The sequence below is a fragment of the Choristoneura fumiferana genome, chromosome 15 (assembly GCF_025370935.1).
Source record: "Choristoneura fumiferana chromosome 15, NRCan_CFum_1, whole genome shotgun sequence".
NCBI classification, from domain to species: domain Eukaryota; kingdom Metazoa; phylum Arthropoda; class Insecta; order Lepidoptera; family Tortricidae; genus Choristoneura; species Choristoneura fumiferana.
Genome location: NC_133486.1, coordinates 9,766,553 through 9,789,850, shown reverse-complemented (window position 1 = coordinate 9,789,850; position 23,298 = coordinate 9,766,553). Strand labels below are relative to the sequence as shown.

Genomic DNA, 23,298 nt, shown 5'->3' with positions numbered 1-23,298 from the left:
TGCTGGAAATTTGGTCATTTAATTAAATTCTGCCCCACAAAGAAAATTATTTGCCCCAAATGTGGGCTGGGACATGGAAATTGCGAAAATTTGTCGTTTAAATGTGTAAATTGCAAGGGGGCCCATATGGCCCTAGATAAATCTTGTCCTGTATTTGTTAAAGAGAAGGAAGTAAGACAAATAATGTCAAGAATGAACTGCACTTATAAGAAGGCTGTTTCTTTACACAGTGAAAAGAAGAATGAGCAGAATATCGTTCAAAATGACCACTCTTACGCCAAACCTGAACGTTCCAACCGCATAAGATTAGGAACAGGTGTATACTCTTACAGCGATGCATTAAAAAGCACTAATAAGTCTCCAGTAACTGAGTCTCCAATCCCCCTAGGACAGGTAAATCCTTCCTTTATAAATGAAACAGAAAATCAATTTGAGCAAGTTGCATCTGACTCCTCAATTTCAATCGCAAGACAAAGCCAGCTTAGAAAAAGGCGTAAGAAGCAAGCGAAGAGAAGACAGCCAAACGTGAAATCTTCGAAGAATGTAAAGGATTCCATTGATTTTGATTTTGATGCGGGGAAAGAGCAGGACACACGGGATAAAAAGTTTTCATTTAAAGGTTTTTTCAGGAAGGTTAGGGATATTTTAAACTCGGAGGGGAATTTGGAAGATAAGGTAAAAATGTTATGCAAAATTGTCGTTGAGGAATTATGTGTTTATGTTTTTAAGATGTTGAGAGATGGAGATATGCTTAAGAACTTGTTATCTGGTTTACTATGGCCGTGAGTTCGCAAAGAATATCTATGCTTAGTATTTTACAATGGAACTCGCAAAGTCTTAGACCAAAGTTGGTGGAATTTGATTCATTACTGTCACAAGAAAAAGTACACATCGCACTAGTCTCTGAGACTTGGTTGGAACCGAACTCAGACTTGAACATCAGCGAGTATAATATTTTTAGAAAGGACAGGGATGATTCTTATGGTGGTGTTTGTTTGATCATTCACAAGTCAATTAAAAGTCAAACACATATATTGAACATTTCGAATACTGGAATAGAATGTATATGTGTTACTCTTTTAAATTGTAGCATTCTGCAAAATATTATTTTAGTATACTGTCCACAGACTGTCAGAACTTCACAAGCAGATTGGGATTTTTTATTTTCTAAATTTTCGGCTAAAACATTAATAGCAGGAGATTTTAACGCTCATCATTCTAATTGGTCTTGCAAGACTGATGCAAGGGGCTCTCAGCTTTTTGATGCTGCACTGGAATCCGGATATATATCTCTGAATGATGGACAAGCAACCAGAGTCAAGTCTGTGAACGGTATACTTCGAGAAACATCACCTGATATCTCTTTTATCTCTACAGATGTGGCAATAAACTTCACTTGGAATGTCATTAGCGAAAATTTAGGTAGTGATCATTTGATTATTAAAATGAAGATTAATTATAGGGAGCCAGTTGTTGAAATTAAGAAACGAAATTTTAAGCTAGCTAATTGGAGTTTGTATAAGGAAAGTGTTGGTCAAATACTAAGTTATCCAGGGAATACTTCTGATGTTCAAGAACTGTATAATTTTTTTGTGGACCATATCTACATAGCAGCGAACAAAAGTATTCCTTTTATTGGAGTATGTCCGTATCCGAACATTAAATTTAAACCGAAACCGTACTGGAACAGTTCTCTTTCTGAATTAGTTGCTGCTCGTAGACTGCGTTAAAAAATTTTAGAAAAAATCCGATCCCTCAAAATTTAAACATATTAGACCAAAAGATTGCTGATGCAAAAAAGGCTATATTACGTGCTAAAACAGATTGCTGGCATAATTATTGTAGTAGTATAGATGAATCGATGTCGGCCTCAGACATGTGGCAGAAAATGCGTTGGCTTAAAGGTTTTAAAAAGAAAAGTCACAATTTTTCAGTGTTAGATAAATCGAATATGCTCCACAGTATTGCTCCTGATTTTGTACTGCCACAAGCACCCAGGTGTAAATCTAGCAATCCTCTGTTAGAATCTAGGTTTTCATTGCACGAATTAAAAAATTGCCTTAAAAAGAAGGATACTGCTCCAGGGGATGATGGAATCACGTACTCTATGTTGTTTCATTTACCCGAATGCGGGTTGAAGTTCCTCTTGAACTTATACAATCTTATTCTTGAAACTGGGTGTGTACCTTACCAGTGGAGAGAAATTAAAGTGGTTTCTGTTCCTAAACCAGGTAGCAATACTAATTCTACTCCCAAAATAAGACCTATTTCACTTATCTCCTGTCTGTGTAAGACTTTACATATTATGTTGCTGAAAAGACTTGAATGGTATGTAGAGAAGAATAATATGTTAAGCCCACTTACTTCGGGTTTTAGGAGAGGTCAATCTTCTTTAGACTGTTTGACTCATGTTGTTTCACATATCCAAACAGGCTTTACTACAAATGTGAGTACGCTGGTATGCTTTTTAGACATTGAAGGTGCTTACAACAATGTTTTAGTTGATAAGTTAATCTGTATCTTAGACGAATTAGGAGCGGGCAAAAGAATTTGTGATTATTTTTGGAATTTTCTTAGTGACAGAATTCTCATAGTTAAAGATTGTGCTGGTGGTGAAAGTTCTCTGGTGAGGCATACTAGTAAAGGTTTAGCACAAGGTGACCCTATTTCGCCACTTTTTTTTAATATTGCCACTAGGAAACTCTGCAGGGATATTAAACAAGTACAAATATGCCAATACGCAGACGACTTTATCCTGTATAAAAGTAATTCGAACCTCTCTCAAAGTGTGGAAGATATTCAAAGTGCTTTAGATAGTTTTGTTACTATACTGAACTCTTTAGGTTTACAATTATCTGAATCTAAATCGAAATATTGTATATTTAGTAGAGGACACAAACAAAAATTAGTAAATTTAAAAGTTAATAATGTAGGACTTATGTCTGTAGATTGTTACAAATATCTGGGTCTTTGGCTTGATAAGTCGTTACGTTGGGGCAAACACATCAATGAAGTGGTGGCCAATGTACAAAAAAGGTTAAACTTATTTAAATTATTGGCTGCTAGGTCTTGGGGCCTGCATCCAAAACACTTGCGTAGAATTTACATCGCTCTGATTAGAAGTAGAATAGATTATGCCAGTTTTCTGTATGATAATAGTGCTAAAAGCAATATCTATAAATTAGATAAAGTGCAAAACCAGGGCTTGAGGATTATTGGTGGCTTTTTACGAAGTACGCCGGTCCACGCTATGGAAAGTGAAACTTGTATTCCACCATTATTTGTAAGAAGACGATATCTTGCTATCAAGTATGGTTTAAAGATCCGCTCTGTAGCAAATAATGAAATTATACCCCTTCTGGATAACTTAAGTTCGTTGTGCCAAAATAGGTATTGGAATAATAAAAAACTTCCTCTTCTGGTTGTCGCAAGCAAAGATACTGTAGAAGAACGTATATTTGCATCCAACCCTCTTCAGATGTTTTCCTTATCTACGTGGATGTCGAATATTGACGTAGATATTTTAATTTCATCTGATTTGGATTGTGTTACTACATCTAAAAGATCATATGAAATTAATAATCTTAAAGCAAATGTAATTTCGGAATTAAAACAAAAGTATAAAGGTTGGCACGTGTTATATACTGATGGTTCCAAATCTTCTTCGGGACGCGGAGCCGCTTTCTATGATCCAATTGGCTCCCTTGATAATCAGAATTATAATATCTTTAAAGTTATAGGGAATGTTAGTGTTATGACAGTTGAGCTTATTGCAATTTCCAGTGCAATATCGTATATTCAAGACAAAGGTATTAGGAAGGCTGTAATATACACCGATAGTAAAAGTGCGTTACAACATTTAGCTCGTAGTGTTTCTGGGCACAGAGGTGTACCTGTAGCGTATGAAATTTTAGATAAAGTTATCCGTTTACAATTGAATGAAATTAATTTGCGATTTCAATGGGTGCCTGCACACATTGGATTGCGAGGTAACGAGGAAGCAGACCATTTGGCTAAAAAAGGTATCGTGGAAGGTCACGAAATTTATATACTACCATTTTATTTAGAGGCGACGAATAAATTCAAAATTAAATGCCATGAAATTTGGAAAGAGTATTTTGATGAACGTTCACGAGAAAAGGGTATTTGGTATAAGTGCATTCAGAGTGAACCTCCACGCGTACCTTGGTTTCAAAATATTAGTTTAAGTAGGGTTAACATTGTAACAGCACACAGACTGCGAACCGGACATGTTCCTCTTAATAAGTTTTTACATCTGATGAAAAAAAGTGATTCACCAAATTGTGAATTATGCGGTACGACAGAAGATGTCCAACATTTATTGGTGGAATGTGTTCGGAATCGTGCTGCGAGGGAGGCATTGGTTGCAGCAGCCAACCTGAGCAAGTATGACACGGGTATGTTTGTAGGTATTTTAGCTCAGCCGGCCTCAGACATGGCGTTAATGCTTTTCAGGTTGGCTGATGTGACAAGGAATTAGTTATTATCAATTGTGAGATGTAATTTTTTTTTTCTGGTTAGTTAATGTTTTGCCCTATGGGCTAATGTGACAAATTTGTACGTTGCCCGTTTCAAATAAAAAAAAAAAAAAAAAAAAAATTACATTACAATTTATTTATGGCAAGCATTATTTGTCTATGAAAAATGTGGCCATGTTATTTTCTAGTTTTTTGTTTCAGGGTATTTCATGATGAATGTGAGCCATTTTTCTTAGCAACAATAGACCTCTAAGATTTTGTTGATTCTGTCAAAAGTAAAAAAATATTAAAAACACGTATCTTGTCTCATATGTTTGTTTGTACATTGTATGATTGTGTAATTTGGCTTAAAAGCTCATTTAACTAGGTACTTTCTGTAACTGCAACTACGACCTTCAATTATGATTACATAAATAAAAGATTTGTGATAAAGCACCACAATGTTTTAATGAGGGCTATCGCGTATGAATTCACCACTAGAGGCGCTAGTGTAGCGTGAGGTCTCCGAAATGTCAAATCTCATAGTTTTTGGGTGAGCAACGCGGATTTATTTATAATTAAAATAATTTTGTGAATATTTTGCAATACCTGAAATTAATTATGGCAAATATGCGTTCCAAGGCAATTAATGTCTGTGTTTTGAGACAGTTTCGTCTTTCGGAAATCTTTGTCCTCCCTTTTTTCCGAACAAAACCGGAACTGTGCAACACTGTGGCATGCTCGATATTTTTATGGTACGCTTTTAATAAGGTGTATTAAATATAATTTTAATCTAAACTTTGTTTTCACGCCCGTAATAACAGACTTTGAAAGCCATATTTAAAAACCTCGCGCAACAGTGCGCCATATAGTGAGACAAAAAACGATAGCCCTCATTCCAACAAGTTACAAGAACAAAGGGGCCACAGATAAAATAATCATTCCTCAATCCTACCAACTTGACATACAATTAGCAAGTTCAACGAACATCAACAAATTTCACTTGTCCTTCATTGGCTTTTTCTCTACCATTGTAATGTTTACAATGCTAGTTACATCCTTGAATTAAAACAATTATTGTTCGGGACATTATGATAGCTAAGTATATGCAATAAATGTGTGTTCATGCAGTTCCTGTATCTCCGCACTGTAAGAACACAGTAAAATCACACAATACTAACTATCATCAAACTACACTGAGGCGCTTCAAACTCAACCTTTTTTTCTCAGACCAACAAAACCGATCAAGATGCAGCCAGATGTTAGACTAACAAATCAAAACAAATAATTAAATTTGCCATTGTAAATCCCCAATTTTGTCCGAGGCACTCGTACTTAATTATTTCCATGCATACCATTATTAATGAAAATAATGAGCAAGTAAAAGTTTATTTTTTTCAAGGTTAATAAAGTATGTTTTAACAGTGCTTCAATAAATAAATTTTCATGGTACTTTAATTATGTGACAAAAAAAGAGAGAGATTTAAAATGGCAAATTTTAATGTTTGTTTTGGTTTGTTGGTCTATTTTTATGGACCTCAGCAAAACAAAACGCCTAACTTAATAAATTTCTTAGTTACAAGTTACAACCTTGTTACATCAGCCATGAATAAACAGCATCATGACTCATATCTGAAGTAGACTGAGTTTCCGGTTCCGCAAGCAAACATTCCCATTTCATACTCTTCAAGTAGGCTGGTGGAACCAATCAACGCTTCCCTGGCTGTGCGATTTCGGTCGGACAGTGGTTAAAACTTTGCGCAGTTTATCGGGGTAAATGTAAATGTTCCAACGGCAACATTAAATTTGACAGCTCCGGTAACGGTAACCATAAACAACAATTCTCCTCTTCCTTTTGTCTACGGACACGTCGTGAGCACGTTGTTTCTGTTGCTAGTTTTTACGATAAAACTAGAAAAATGTCGTCTCATCTCAACTGGATGATCATCCGCAACAACAGCGCCTTCATCGTGAAGAAGCGCAACATCAAGAAACCCTTCAGCAAGGAGCCCAATAATGTGACTAACCTCAACTCCTACAGATACAACGGACTGATCCACAAGAAAGCTGTCGGCGTGGTTGAAAACCCGGACAGGAAGGGATTCACAGTCGTTACCAAGAAGGTTAAGTCTGGCAACAAGCCCGCTAAGACCCTGGTGCGCCGGTCATTCAAAGCTGGCGCGAGGAGATCCCTCTTCAAGGTAAAGAAGCTGCTCAAAGCCAACCACTACCGCACTGACTTATCAAAGGCCACGCTCCGTCGCGCTTCTGCCATCCTCAGATCTCAGAGGCCCATCAAGGCGAAGAAACCCAAAGCCGCGGCCGCTAAGACCGAATAAGTTTTGTATGTAAGCTGACAATAAAAAAATATAAAAACCATTTGGAATTTTCATTATTACTCTTCTCAGTTGGAATACTGTGTGGTTAGGTTATGTTGTGATAGTGAAGTACTTTAGTAAAAGAGTTGATAGATCACAAGCACAATACTCACTCTTTCTACTCTACATTGTATGTAATCAATCATAAATCAAGAACCTCATGCCAGGTTTATAAAAAGATACAGAACTTCAACATTACAAATATTTTAAAAAACAATAAAACACCCATGGGCTGGCTTTGATAATTTTTATTAATATTTTGATAAGACTTAAGTACAGTCACCTGTATTAATATTTGCCACAATGAGGCATGCAAAAATATCTTTTACATTCTACCAGTCCGAGAAAAAGCCATTTCAGATATTTAGGCACACTTTGTTGTCACATATTGGTGTTGGTGACACACGTAATTTCACTTATAAAAAGTCACACATATCTTTCTCTCTCACTCTTGCTGAATATAATTGTGAATTAAGATAATTAAGAATAATGGACTTATTCACTCCTGATTGATGATGATGATGATGAATTCCTGTAGTCCCTCAGCAGGGACATAGGGCTCGCAGTAGGGACTTCCATGCGTCACGGTCCTGTGCTGTGGCTTCTAGGTCTCGCCAATGGTACCCAATTAGGGAGATCTCCTTCTCAACCGACCGTCTCCAGGTGATTCGGGGTCGGCCTGGCCTCCTACTACCAGCAGCTTGCCACTCCAGCGCTTGCTTGGCAAGATGAGCATCCGGTCTCCGCAACACGTGTCCAATCCAGCGCCACTTCCTCAATAGGATCTCCTCCTGATTATCTTATAACAAAAAGTTCCCTTAAATTTAACATGAAACAAAAAGAATGGCTGAACTAGACTAGCTATTCTTTTTAAAGCTTTCATGAAGTCCAAGGTTGGATCTCATTAAGAGAAAAATTGGAAACTTTGCAGTTACTGACCGCTGTTGTTGAGGTATTTTCAAAAGGAGCAATTAAAACACCAAAATAATTTTATCAATCCATTTATATTTATACAAATCATGATTTCCATATCACAAAAAGGAATGTTATTAAATATAAAATAATATTCACATCAGGACTATCTACAATGGGTATAAACTATTTCAGTAAGCCTCAAAATTCCTAATCAGGCTAGGTCTTGTATCAATGGGTCCAAAGTATTCAATTTTAGCGAGAATATTAATACTACCATACGCACTATGCGGATTTAACGCGCCGTCCCTCTTCAAAGTATCACTTTAAAAAGAGACGGCGCGTTTAGCCGCATAGTGCGTATGGTAGTCTTAATATTCTAAGCCTAAGGCTGCATACCCAACCGCAAAACACTTGTGCTAGAATTGTGTTTTGAATGGGAAGCAGAAGTACAGTCAGCAGCAGAAGTAGACGATTAGTTGTGGTGCTCAAAATGATCTAAACTATTTCTTATTACCTTGGTAGTAGAGTCGCGTGTCGATCATTTTAAACACCGTAACCGCTTATGCACTTCTGCTGCAAACTGTATTTTGTTCATAATTATATTCTGTTCTCAATACTCACTCCTCACAATTAATCATTAACGTAGCTTTGTATTATAAAATACTTCATGTATTTTTAAATACTATAATGTATAATTCATTCCAAGTAGGTACTTCAGTAGTTTAGGACATATATTTTTGGCTCATTGGCTAATTCCATTGGTTGCCTGTGCCAGGTGAAATACTCACTATTTTTAACATAAACCGGGTTAACTTTAAGCCTTAATGAATGCAGAGACGATTTATCAACCACATGGTTTTACACAATAGCTTGCTATGTCGTTCAGAACTCGAGACAAAAGATCGCTTTTCTTTTCCTTTCCCATTTGAATCTTCAGGATAACGAAATTAAACTGACGAGTCCCAAACGGCCAAACATTTTGGTTATACAGCCGCCATCAGATATTTCGGAGCGGCCAAGGTGATCAAAAATATCGAAACCTGAACTCTAACACCATGATAATAGAGTGCATGTGTGTGCCGATATTTTTGGCCACTTTGGCCGCTCCGAAATACCTATCTGATGGCGACTTAACTGTACTCTCATAATGAACCTTGTGTGTTTAGGAACATGCTACAAATTTTACCGTATGATATGAAAATTTAACTTATTCAAAAAATACCTATTCTATTCGTTACTAGGTGGGTACCAAATGATACCTGTAACTCCAAAATACACTATGCGGTTAGCCGTGCTCGCAGTTTCCCGCGCCATGCCTTTTCAGAGTATCGCTTGAGAAAGAGATAGGGCATTTAAGCCGCATAGAGCGTAGGAGCGCTAATTTTTTGTTTGCTACTGAGGCTACTTTAATAGAGCCTGTAAGAGTTTCAAAGAGGTTTGACGATGATTTACTAAATTTTATTCATGGCTACTCCCAGTCAATGTATTAATCGATTTTTTTTTCGTCTTCATCAAACATTTTTCTAATGTACAATATCGATTTTATTTTATTCCACTTTAAAAACTATCAAAGTAGCCACATACTTCTATCACCTCAGATGACTTAAATGTCTCTCGAAATAATAATCGTTTTCACTTATTTCAGTCACAATTTAAGGGTAGAAAGGAATGGTGAATGATCGCGAGCGCTCAGGTATAGGTAGAGTCATTCACAATGACGCGTGCCGTGGTTCTTATTACAATGTGATTAATGTCTAATTTTGTCAAAATCACGCGTCTTCGTGGATGGCACTAGGTATATTACACAATATGGCCACAGGTTTACGGTAGTAATCGTTTTGCAAGTGTCAGCGATCCAGTGAAATTTTGCCCTTATGAAAATTTAATCTCTAAATACTTTGTCTTAATGAACTAAAACAATAACTTTGCTCACCCGCGACCTAATGATAGCTACGATTATGCAAGATATGCGTGTTCATGCAGTTCCTCCACCTCCACTCGGTAAGAACACACACAAATCACACGAACCCATCTATCACCACCACCAAACTACACTGACGAATTTCGAACTCAACCAGAGCTCATCTTCAGAGCAACACAACCGTATACCATGCTACCAGATGTTAGATTAACGAACGCTTTAATTTGCCACTGTAACTCCCTAAGCACCCACCTATATTTTTTCTCAAACAAAAAAAGTGTGGTGGAAGTGTAGTGTGGTGATGGTGAAAGATGGGTTTGTGTGATTTGTGTGTGTTCTTACAGTGTGGAGGTGGAGGAACTGCATGAACACGCATATCTTGGTGGCGGGTGAGCAAAGTTATTGCTTTAGTTCATCGATATGGACCTCCGCAAAGTAACGCCTGATTCTATAAATTACTTGGTATTATTACTGTATACGTATAAACATTTTTTACCCAAGGATATTAGACCAGCCGTAAGCCTCACAACTCAGTTGACAGGTACAATCAATTCATCAATTTCAAATGAAGTTCATATTGGACGATATTACATTTTCAAATGCAATTTTACCAGTCACAGCTTAACATTATTTGGTAAACATATAGGTATGTATGCAGTAGATATATTATTATTTACAGTAGATATCACAAACAGGGACTCCATTCAATTAGAAAATAGTTGAAGATTATTTCAGATAGTTGTATTGGGAACAATTTTATGATTTAATTCCAAGGCATATCAGATACAGCTTTTTTCAACACTTTTATATTATGGATGCATTAGTGCAAAAAAGAATAGTGCTTACACCTTAATTGTGCATATTTTTATGAGCTTGTAAATATGCTGCCCTATTTATAGATGGCAAACATTTATCTACCCTACCACATCACTAATACTAAACACGCGAGCTTTTCTGAACGCTCCTAACGGGTATTAAATTGGTTCTAAGAATATGTAGCATCAGGTACAAAATACAAACTAGAAATGAAAACAAAAGGCACAAATATTCAGATGGTTTTTCTCAATCGATTTTTGTTCATTCTAATGTTTCTGAAGTTTGCAAGACTTTAGTATAGAAGTACTTTAGTATAGTATATATAGGATGAGGCTAGAAAGATATAGTGAATGCGATAGCAAGTCAGAAAATGCGTTACAGAGAATACATCGCAGTATTAATGTCATTCATTATGAATATGATATGAACTAAATAATGTTAATGTAGGTACTTCGTAAAATCGATTGTGAAATCCTGTCTTAAACCTATAATTACATTACCAAAGGCACAATACCCCCAAAATTCATAATTTGTGTGAATTATAGTATTCATGATCGATAACAAATTTTCACATTGGTTTAGTGAAATAAAAATTACCAATATTTTTCGTATTTGGATGATAACATGCCATTATAATTACAAAAAATCATATAGATAGAATTAGATTGTGTTATTGTGTACAATAAAGATTTTTACAATACAATATAGTCCGACCAACGAGGCTTTTGCAACCCGAATAATTCTTCCGCCTATGAAACTGGCACATGATGAAAATAGGTAATACAGATTATAGATATACAATAATCAAACAAATTTTCTTACGAGAAGTTAGGTACTTTTACCTAAACATAAAAATCAATTATAGCTCTGCGAAAAATTCCCCAGACTGAAATTATTTCTGTATACGTACCTATATATCGATTTCAGAGATACTTACCGCAAATTTAACATTTTGCACTAAAACTTCTACTGAAAAATTGCTCTGCTGATTTTTATTTTTAATATGATTTTATTGACTAAAATAAATAGCTTCAAAAACTTCTCGTAAGAAAAGTTGTTGGATTATTGTATATGTATCTATAATCTGTATTACCTATTTTCATCATGTGCCAAGTTTCATAGGCGGGAGAATTATTCGGAAGTCACCATACAACGAATCTCCTCGTAGACTAGATCAATACTATAGAATAATGAAGTGTGTCCAAAATTTCAATTTCATCTAGTAATAAAATAGTTCTATCTAAACCAATGTGATTATGATTAGGTTTAATACATCATACTATTATGTGACACAAGTAAATTTAGATTCCGATAAATGTGTATATCAATATCCGGACAAGAATACAATATAAACATGATTTCATATATTTAATTCATATTGCTCGAGCCCACCTTACTGTTGTTCATTTGATCGTTAGATGCATTATTTATATGACAGTCAGAGAAACATATATGCCAATACTATTAGATAAGTCTTTCTAAGAAAGAGAGCAACAAACTGTGGGGCAGGCTCAGCCCACATGATTATAAATTAGTAAATTACAATTTCAAAATAGTGTAATCGAATATAAGATAAATCTATTCAGTGAAATCATTGTCCACTTGCATTACTATATCTAACATATATCTACACAAAAAGCTCATATTTTATATTGATGCGTTGAGTTTTTATTTTATTTATAATACAAACATTTTATTTTCCACCTTTAAATATCTATCTAGACACATATCCTATTATAGGCACACGTTTATTTAGTTTCTATTCATTGTTATTATTTATTAAATGTTTAAAAAAGCAATGACAGTCAATAACGTGATAGAAGGCAGTGGACAGATTACTTATTGTCATAACTATAAATTATAATTTGAGGGTAAGCTCGTTGAAATGATTGTGATTGAATGAGAGAAAGCATTTCGTATTTGTTTTGAATAAAATGAAATCAAAGAATCATAGAAATTAAAAAGTATATATAATAGTCAAAAGGGCCACTAGTTTCATCGGTAAAATCACAAACATTTTTGCGTTTTTATTTGAATACATTTAATTGAATGAAAAGCATTTGTATTGCGTTATGTTGTATCAAAAAAAAACATATTTAGACAAGGAATGTTATAAAGACTGTCCATGATAAAATCGAGGCATGCATGATCTGGTGTATCTTTGTAATGAATGATATATTTGTAATTTTATCTTGGACAGTCTTTAAATTAGTATTTTATTAGTATTTGTATTTCCGTTTTAGCAATAAAACTCACGTGACCTCTTTTGAGTAGTATACATCTATCGGTATCTAGAATACCTAAGTGTGTTGGGGATAGTTTGATTAAGTAACTATGCAATAGCAATTTACATTTTGTGAAATTTTGTGAACTTTTTTTACCTGCTGTTCTTAAAGGAGATACAATAAAGAATAAATACTTAGATAAGTAATACTGTATCGGTGTCATCATGACTTTACAATACATAAAACTCAGTAATTAGAACTTATGCAGTCGAATAAACACGCTGTTTCAGTGTCATCAAATAAAAATGTAATCTTACAATAAAACCCAGAAGCTATATAAAACAAGGGCGTCGCTAGCCGATGGCTCAGGGGGGGGGGGAGCAAGTTGATATGGAGAATGAGAAAAGTATGAATTGTCTGTAAAGTGTCGACATGAAGTTTTTCACTTGTAGGACGAGCCTTACATCTACTGCGATTGTAATAACTTTGGTTTGGTTGATTTACATTTGGCAACTTTTTTAGAATCTCTAGAGGGTGGGGTGGGGGTGGGGGGGGGGGGGGCAGCTGCCCCTTGGCGATGCCCTTGAAAACAATGATACAGACGAAGAAACAGAATCGTGTAACAGAGGGTGAAAATTCCTTCGACTGTGCCAAGGAATACGGTAATCATGGTATTGAGTAGAAATTTCAAGAGTTCAATACTAAATGGCACCGAAAAAGCGTGTTCGTTTATTTTAACTTACAGTACTTAGATAAAATGAAACTTAATGTTCTAAAACTATTCAAATCCCGTCAAAGTTTGTGCGTTTCCTCGTATGCTTAGTTTAAGGAACAAAACATCGGAAATTAGGAATATTTAGGACAAAATTAAATGCCCAAGTAGTTGTATGATCAAAAAACGGTGTGTTACATATACATACATAATAAAACTAAAATCTATAGAAAATTAAAATACTTGTACCCACCCAAAATACAGATGCAATGGAAATAATAATCCCCGTGACCATAACCTTTTCTGAACTTATTAAGATTGAAATTATTAAATAAGGTGCAGATTATAAACATTAACCTTCCCCTCCCCCATTATACATCTACAAACCCACTTTTTGTAATTTGGGATTTAATTTTGCCCCTATAATTCCGATGTTGCTTTCACTACGTCTTTTACATGCGAGTTTATTATTATACCTACATGTTAAATTACAACAAATCTCACGTGATAAATGCAAATTTGATCATAAATATTGAACTAATTAAAATGACTAGGGTGGTATTAAACATGTCATGATTTCATTAAAGATATAAATAATTTTATTGACAAATATCAAAGACACCTAGCACACTGTTCATTCCTACCCAAAGTAATTGTTATATATAGCACTGGAAACTTAAAGTCAGTTGAGCTTTCCTTTTTTTTTATTCCGCTTACACAATTTTGAAAATGGCATTAGCATAAATATGACATTATGGGCATGTATTGCTGAAATACAAAGAATCACAGCAACAAATTCAAGCTGAACGTAGTTTTAAAACGGGTTCTATCTTAGGGTTCTGTTGATATATTTTAATCGAAATTACAAAAGATAAAGATAAATTTTGGGTTAAAATTCTATTTACATCCCAAAGTTTTATAGATAACTATGAGAAAGAACAAACTATTTAAATGCCACTTTGAAGACGCAAATCCAAAAAAGAGATATACGGTTTCCGTTTGTAAAAAGACTAAGCGGTGAACAGTGAGCTTATTTTTAGCCTCGATTTGACTTGTTATGAAAAAATGCATTAAAACACTTACACAAAAATACTTAATAAATAATAAATTTCACATTTCCTCAACACGATTTAACTCACTAGTTTTAAATAAGAATATGATTGAGCCAGATTTAAAGTAAAAAAACATGAGACCAATTCCGAGAATCTTACAACCAATTCATAAATTCGAATGATTTTAACATTTTGGATCTTACTGTAAATTTAAATGTAATTCATTTTTTTAAACAATAAATTGTAATAATAAAATAAGATTCCGGTCAAAGTAATGTTAGGATGACTTCTTTGTGCTGTTCGTGCTGGCATTGCATATTCGTTTAAAATTGATTTGTCCGAAAGAAACGAATGTTGCATACCCAGCAATCAACTTGTTTGAGACTTGATCAACACAACCGACATCAAAAAAAAGCACCAAAATCAAGTTTAATACTAATAAATGTCATCCACACCAAAGCAAATTTTAAGAAAAAAAGCGTAGAATTTGAGATCTAAATACTATCGAGATTTGAGGCAAATGTAAATAAGCGAGTGTTGCAGTTTATTAAATTTCTCTTAAAATTGATGTGGACGCATTTTAATACATATAGTGGTTTTTAAAATTGTGTGTAAAGACTTTCACTAAACAAATTCATTGTGGAATGTAAAGATAAATAAAATACGTAACTAACCTAATGGCAAAAAATGCATTTATGCATAAAAATACACGTCGGCTATTATTATATTTCGTTTTTTAAACATGTAAATTGTAAGTGACAAATTAGCACACATTTTAAAAATAAAACGGAGCAATTAGTAGGTAGGTACGTACGTACAATTAGTCATAATGTAAAATGTCATAATTTTTCATAATTTTTTAAATGGTCACCCTGTAGAACTCTACTTAGATTAGGTTTACTTTATAACATTTTTTTCTGAGTTTTACCTGAAAACGTGTGCGAGTTTGACAATATTCTCATCTCAACTTAACCCAATAAGTTTAAAAACAAAAAAACTATTCACACGCCAATTTACTATCAAAAGAACTAAGCGCAATTCCGAATGCTTGCAAAGCGCACAGTGGATATCTGTAGTCCATAGTGAAAATATCTTCCGATATACGCCCGAACTGCATAACTACATAGTCCGGTTCAGAATCGTGTACGATTTGAAAATTTTTCACACTTGCCTGCGTAACTCGGCCGTGGAAATTCAACACGTAGGATTGTGTTTCATCGTTCCAAACTGGCGTTTTATTGTGGAGTACCACGATGTCGTCCAAGTTTTGTGCTTTGAGGCGCTCGAGGAGCGTTTCGCTGTCGTCCTTGGGTGCTATTGTCACTCGCTGGCGGTCTGGCGTCATACCAGGCAGGATGACTGTCATTTTGCGTGGACCTTTAAATCCTAGGACGTTTGTATCCTGTAAAACGGAGAAAATAACGGACGTAATAAGTCAAGTGCTTTTCAAGCATTGTTAATACAGTTTGTAACTAATTGTCGTAGACAGTGAAGGCAGTGCCGATGAGGTTGCAGCTACAAGCTCTGCTAGAGAATTAGTGCATCACTGTCTAACACAGTAAAGTCACATAGACAACAGCGGTTAGCTCGTGTCGTGTCTGCGCGTGATCGTGCTTGCGCCACGCCTTGCCGTTGTCGTGTCGTAGACTAGACAGTGAAGGCAGTGCCGATGAAATTGGAGCTACAAGTCTGCTAGAGAACTAGTGTATCACTGTCTAACACAGTAAACTCACATAGACAACAGCGGCTAGCTCGTGTCGTGTCTGCGCGTGGTCATGTTTGCGCCACGCCTTGCCGTTGTCGTAGACAGTGAAGGCAGTGCCGATGAGGTTGGAGCGAAGTTTGCCCGCGAAGCTGTCTGCAGTACGTGTCAGCTCCGTAGGATCCGTGGATATCAGGTAGTTGGAGGTTGCTGATTTTTTTCGTTTGCGAGCTGTGAATGATTTCATTTTTTAGTGTTAAAAAAATGATTTCCTAATAGCGGACTCACACTGTACAGATTTTATTCTGTCATTACGTTGTGTAGACTTTTAAAACGTGTGGACGTGAAGTCAGAAGACTGCATAACGGTAGTTTTGGTTGAAGAAGTGGATCCTTTTAGAATATTTACAAGTGAAGTTACTTTAAGTTTAAACTAGACATTGTTACTAAAACTAAAAATGACAATCAAGCTTATTTATATCTCCCGCCGGAAGTCGAAGGCCGAGTTAAAAAATAAATAGGTAAGAGGTTTTTATACAGTCCAACATCCTCACTCACCAGCCAATAGAAACACCTTCTTCCCATAGTCCTTCTCTAAATGAAGAAAGTACGTGGGATAGAGACCTCTGTCCATGCCTTTCCTGTCCCGGGCTATCCTGCATTTGTAAAGAGTGCCGTGTCTTGCTGGTGTCACCACAAACGTTTCTACTGCGCCTTCGACGGAACCTTCGATTTCTGCAACCTGTAGAGAAAATTATGATGTAGGTCACTTCACTGTCGGAAGTCATGCTGATGGAAATTATTGCCGAGAGGTCCTTAGGCATGCCGAGGCGTATTTGGGAATATCGAGATATCTTTAGGTCTTGCAATTGGAACCACCTGGACAGTATTTTTGCAGAACATTTTATAGTATTTAGTGGCTTAGGGGCCAAATCAAATATACATCTGGATAGGGAAGCTAGTTGAGAAAGCAAGATAAATATGAACTTTTACGAAAAATTACGATGGAAAAGTATTATGAACTGCCTGTACTTTTGTGGGCGACGCGTCCCTCGCAACGCGCGCGTCAGCGGCGCGACGGGCGCGTCCGTGCACACGTCGTCTGCACTCGCGTCGCGCGCCACGCTACAAGCGGGCACGCTTTCCTCTTCCTCCTCGCCGCTTTGTCGTCGCCCACTGTTAGCACCTCTGTATACCTGTGTGGGCGATGCGTCTCTCGCAACGCGCGCGTGCAAGGGTGCGACGGCCGCGTCTGCGCACACGTCGTCTGCGCTCACGTCGCGCGCCACGCTACAAACGGGCACGCTTTCCTCCTCCTCCTCGCCCTCGCCGCTGTTGTCGTCGCCCACTGTTAGCACCTCTATTTGATTGCCCAGCTCTGTAATCAAGATAAACAGGGGTTAAGGATTCTGTTTAATACAATATACAACGTGTTATTTTTGATCTCCATTAACTTAAAGAGGATATTCAATAGGTCAAATGAAGTTAATTTCTCCAAGGCCTAATTTTTACTGTTTAAAGGATAATCGAGAATTAATTATGCACAGTAAGATAAAAGTGAGTTTTTATTATGTCTCTCTTTATGTGTCACGTCAAGTAAATGTTATATGATGATGTGATGAGATACTAAAAGTCTCCCATACCATACCTACCTATCGACGCAAAATCGGCTTCATCCGATCAAAAAACGCTTTGTCCACACAAAAGAGCGAAAAAGATGCCGATCAGCTCGAACGACGCGAAATGACGGGAAATAGTAGATTGTACAACAAGAGCATAAAACGAGACGTTTTACCCGAGACGTTCACCACCCAAGCCGGTAGGGCGAGGGTGGATAGACACGTCGAGGGGAAAACGGGTTAAATGCTCGAGTTTTACACTCTGCTTTTCACTGCGATTCTGAGGAAATGAAATAGCAACAGTGGAAACCATTGTCCTGTCCACTTACTATGTACCTTTTATTTTTCATGCATTACTATATAATTGGATTTTTTTAGTTTTATTGATTTATAGCTGTTGCCCGCGGCTTCGCCCCCGTTGTATTTTTCTGTATTTTCTTCCATAAAAACCTTCTCCTGACAGTAATGAACACAACAAAAAAAAGAATTAGCGAAATCGGACCAGTCGTTCCCGAATTTTGCGCTTAGCAACACATTTTACGGTTCATTTTTATTGGGTTGTAATTAACGCAGCTTCCTTAAACTGTCATTTCTGTCCTCAAATTTAATTATTTGTCTTCTAAATTAATAAATCAGCGACTAATTTTAAGCGTCTAATCAATACTTTTCAAGCGACCATAAATAATAAATCAGTATGACGATTATTATATAGCAACTAAATTTGTAATATGTCTACAAATTTTTAGCTTCTAATAAGTGTCTTTTCTCAAAAATGTCCGTAAAAGTTGTCATTATTCTTTACATATCAGAAGGTGAAATGCATAGTTTATGGTCAGCGAAAAATTAAAAAGTTAAAAAGATTGCAGGTGCGCTAGCTCGACAATAATGAATTAGCGCGCCTGCAATCAGTCACATTTTTTTTTAAGTTAAAAGGCCATGGAAATGTTGGCACAAGTCGTATACAGCCAAATCTAATGGCCGGTATCAGATATTTTGTTGGAACTCCGGACTTTTTCTATTGGGTCTGAAATAGCTTGTGGTGTTTTCGGTGGAAAAATACACCTGCTGTTTATTTTTAATGAAAAAAGGTGGAAAAGCATAACAAAAATATTGGAATAAAATTAAATTTTATTATAATTATATTTTGAGAAAAAGTTTATTCTATTTCAGAATTATTCACCATTTTTGAGAAAAGCTTTATATTAAGTCTCGGCTGGAATAGCAATTGCTGGCTTCGTATTAGTTAAACGGACTCGCAAGCTCGTCCGTTTAATACTCATACTCATCCAGCAATTGTCTACTTCCAGGCCACGACAATAATCTACTATATCGGTAGCCGAGTTACATTATTTGTTGTTTGTAAATTGTCGCTCGATTTTGCATAATTTGCTGGTATTGTAAAGATGGCATATTAGTTTAATAGAAGCTGTTCTATTAACTCGTTGCTTACATACAAAAACAGATGTTCCGTTGCGGATGCTAAATAAAACTTTAGTCGCTGCACTTATTATTTCCCATTTTTATTTATATAGATTATAAAACTTTATATTTTGCATGCTATTATAGTTAGCTAATTGTGTGAACATTTTCATTGTTTTAAATTTAAGACCATTATAACCAACACTTATTGCAAATAAATGAATTAATTATTATTTTAATTATAAATATAAAGATTACGTAACATCACTGCTATGTGCAAAATTTTAATGATAAATTATTTTGAACTATCCTGACCGAAAAGTGGTTAATTTGTATATGTGTATGTATTGTAATAATTGGGTTTATATTTCTAACTTCCTGTTACTCAGTACAAGACATTGCTGCGGACAATTTTAATACAGTATCAACAAACCACATACCTACTCGTACAGATAACATTGAAATCCTGAAAGTAGTTTGTTCAGAATCGAAAGGAGGATCGTCACACTGTACTTTAAACCAGGTTTTTTTTTAAATCCCTTTTTTACTGTACCAAGCTCAGTCAAAAAGTTTGCCATGTCAATGGCCGTTTTAAATAAAAGTGTACCTTTTATTTGAAAATGTATTTATAGGTATTTCATTTTTTCATACATATTTTATGTAATGAGTCAGTTTTGTGACGCTCATACCGAGTGTATGAAAAAAAAACGTCACAAAACTGACGTTTTGGTTTGGGATATTTTTTTTAAACTATCGGAATCGATTGCGCTCTTGATTCTGAGTAGGAAAACCATATTATTTCTGAAATTTAAAAAAAAGGTACACTTTATGTGGAAATGCCCCAATATGCCCACAATCAGTTTTCTGTAAAAAAATTACATTGAGTCACAATTCAGTCGATTCAATCCCACTAATATTATAAATGTGAAAGTTTGCAAGTCTGTTTGTTTGTTACCAACGTGTAAACAGATGGATGGATTTTGATGGAATTTTGCACATATGTAGTCTAATCTAGTCTAGTCTGTGACCTGGGCTAGGACATAGGATACTTTTTATCCCAGTCAAATGTTCCTGTGGGATGAAATTGAGTAAAACATACAAAATCTAAAATCCATGATATGTATAAAATTTTCCGCGCGGGTGAGGCTGCGGGTAAAAGCTAGCAGTAGTATAAAAAGAGAAATATATATTTAATTTAATAAAAAAGCTTATTTAGTCGGAATAATATGTATACAATTGTTAATAATAATAATATACAGTAGTCACACATACAATTGTCCTACTAAGACATTCCTTTGATAATAAAAAATCAATACAAGTACAATAACCAATAAGTCATAAATTGATTCACTTCAAAGTTTAAGAGTCACATCAACCATTTTCTCATTAAACAAGTGGATTGACTCATAAACCATGAGTCAGTTGAGTTAACAGTGAAGTGGGCTGTTTCTATAACAACCGATACAAACAGAGCTGGGTGGGTTTAAAAGATAATATTTTGTCAATATTCAATATTCCTTGCACAAGACCACTTTATCATATTGGGGTATTCAAATATCAGAGTACAACATAATGTAGCAAAGACAAATGCCCAAATAAGTTAAACACCCTCAATACATAGAATAAATAAACAATGAATTAGGGATATATTCACTTAACATTGATATATTATTATGGAATTTACTCAGCCTTTGTCATACAATATCAGATTGATTCAAGTATTTGAAAAATATTTTTTTTTAATGAATGTACCTATGTAATGAACAAATGTAAATAGTGAACTAACAAATAAATAAAATAAAAGGCAAAATGTTTTATTTTATTTTTGTAAGATTGTCTAAGGACCTTGGTCCTAAATAGGTAAAAAGACAAGTTACTTTATTGGACAAAAATAAATAAACAGACACAAGTGAATAACTCACCTTTGGGCAGTTGGATAAAAACATAAAGATACTTTTGCAAATAAAGGTGAACTTATTCTTAAATTTTTTAAGGCCATTGTCATTTTTTTTTTTTTAGTATTTAGCCAATGTGCTTTTATTGGATTTACAATATACCTATATGGGCTATTTGCTGATGGATATATCCAATTTTCAAAAAAAAGAAAAAGCTCTGTAGCTTCATTGGATTTGGAGACCTCCGAGGGTTGCCTCTTCGTCTATCTTTTTGGTGCACCAGTGCAGTGTGATGTCTTTTCAGATAACAATTAAGCCTATCTATGGATCTATGAATATAATTTTATCATGATGTAATACTAAGACCAAGAGGCAGTTTCACCATCCATTGATTAGTGTTAACTGACGGTTAAATGTGATGCCGTCTCTATTTGTTTTCAGTTAACACTAATCAATGGATGGTGAAACAGCCCCTTAATCATGCAAAATGGGCACACAGATGTTGAGTTGCAGCCTGCAGAGAACAGTCAGCTTCTACCTTAAATTATTTAGGATCACATTTAGGTTTTGAAGTAAATGGAACTCATATTACTGAAAAATTGATTTGGCATTAACAAATCATTTAAAAAGGTTACCTAATCACAGCGCAGATTTAATCAGTAGCACATTATACATAGGCAGATATATGTGACAAGTTTAATAAGTCTTCATTAGCAATAAGTTGATTGGAAACACAGGACATGGATCATGCAAAAATAATGAATAAAAAGTTATAAACCAGCAAGCGCTACTCACCATCATAAGTTGATATTCTATTGGTTTGGAGGGGTATAACTTGGTCTGGATTCACTGGCGACATAAGGAATTGCATCGGGCCATCATAGCCTGTTGTTGAAAAAAACATAATGCGCATAACGAAATAAATGAGGAAAATCAATCACAATCATGCATTAATTAAAATGAAAACATTTATCATTCAAACGGGAAATTAATATACTAGGCTTCTTACCGTGGAGTTCCCGGGAACGGCTTCCAGAAATAGGACGTTTCGCGGAGCCGACTCTCAAATCGTTGGCCTGAACCATTCCAGAATTCTGCCTTTTCTGCTTCATCTTTTGCTCCATTATTTGACGCTTAAAAGAATTCAGAAATATAATATAGCTCAGTGCAAGTGTTCAATGTTCTTAAAACCCTCTGAAATTCAAACTTTTCAGTGTAAAATATTTTAAATAATGAACACTTACTTGCTGTTCGATCTTCTGATCGCGAACATTTATTGAAGCCATGTTTGCGCACTAATTTCGTATCTAATATTTTGATACACACTGCACAGTAATAATTACACACGAAAATAAGCTTTTATCTTAATATTGAATACAATAATTGGCATTTTAAGCTCATTTTTTGTTTATATATCATCCTTGCCTTGCCTACCGTTGCCCAGGAATACAGTGTTGTCAGTGAAATTAAATAAATATTGATGACAGTAGTAAAATATCGTTATCGATTGGTGTTAACTTTTCTTTCTAAAATATATAAACGTACGTGTTAGATAAATAACATCTATAGAAAATATGATATTTTAAAAGTTAGCACTTATTTAGCACTACATACAATAATGTTAGTTAAATACTGCAGGGCTACTACGAAACTAGAAACTCGAAGTTCGTATCGTACCGTCCCTCTCGCTCTCGTATTAAATAGTATAAGTGTCGAAACTTCGAGTTTCGTGTTTCGTAGTAGCCCTGCTGTTTGGAGGTTAATTGAGGTCGTTCAATTCGTTCTTATAGTTCAGAGAGTTTCTATTAGAAAACAATTTATTCTTTACGTCTCATGCTCTTAAAGTTGGTGTTTATGCTGGATCTAGGCGACATAAAATTACTTTTTATGCTCTAGTGCATAAAGTAAAATCTTCGTCTAAGACCAAGGCAATCATGCCTAAACAGGCACAAACAAAAAAGTTTCTGTATATTTTTTCAATATTTTTATTTTATGTAAAACTAAAAATCAATCAAATAAATCAATAAAACTGTAAATTTATAATTTTATGCTCTTGTTGTACAGTCTACTATCTTGCCAGTTTGTGTTTGTAGGGTAGTACATTTTGCAGTTACTTGATAAAAAAATCTAGAAACAATCAAATCAATTCAATTTAAGAGAGGCAATG

The 23,298-nt window shown here is 35.2% G+C and overlaps 2 protein-coding genes across 2 annotated transcripts; one reads left to right on the top strand and one right to left on the bottom strand.

Annotated features, from left to right (window-relative positions):
• Positions 1 to 6,309: 6,309 nt before the first annotated feature.
• Positions 6,310 to 6,857, top strand: RpL28 (ribosomal protein L28). The gene has a single exon (XM_074098525.1). It carries the CDS (start codon positions 6,398 to 6,400, stop codon positions 6,815 to 6,817), a length of 420 nt encoding a protein of 139 aa, XP_073954626.1. The 5' UTR covers positions 6,310 to 6,397; the 3' UTR covers positions 6,818 to 6,857.
• Positions 6,858 to 7,841: 984 nt separating this feature from the next.
• On the bottom strand, positions 7,842 to 22,571 carry ktub (Tub domain-containing protein ktub). The gene is made up of 7 exons (XM_074098127.1): positions 22,376 to 22,571; positions 22,141 to 22,264; positions 21,927 to 22,016; positions 17,395 to 17,576; positions 16,757 to 16,940; positions 16,231 to 16,430; positions 7,842 to 15,899 (listed from the first exon to the last, which is right to left on the bottom strand). The coding sequence occupies exons 1-7, from the start codon at positions 22,415 to 22,417 to the stop codon at positions 15,495 to 15,497; spliced, it is 1,227 nt and encodes a 408-aa protein (XP_073954228.1). The 5' UTR covers positions 22,418 to 22,571; the 3' UTR covers positions 7,842 to 15,494.
• Between the last annotated feature and the right edge of the window lie 727 nt (positions 22,572 to 23,298).

Excerpts from the sequence above, each read along its gene's own strand:
- RpL28 (XM_074098525.1), top strand. The coding sequence starts at position 6,398 with ATGTCGTCTCATCTCAACTGGATGATCATCCGCAACAACAGCGCCTTC.
- ktub (XM_074098127.1), bottom strand. The coding sequence starts at position 22,417 with ATGGCTTCAATAAATGTTCGCGATCAGAAGATCGAACAGCAA. Across the intron at positions 22,265-22,375 it reads ATCAGAAGATCGAACAGCAA|CGTCAAATAATGGAGCAAAA; the intron begins GTAAGTGTTCAT and ends AATTCTTTTAAG. Across the intron at positions 16,941-17,394 it reads GAGACGCATCGCCCACACAG|GTTGCAGAAATCGAAGGTTC; the intron begins GTATACAGAGGT and ends TTTTCTCTACAG.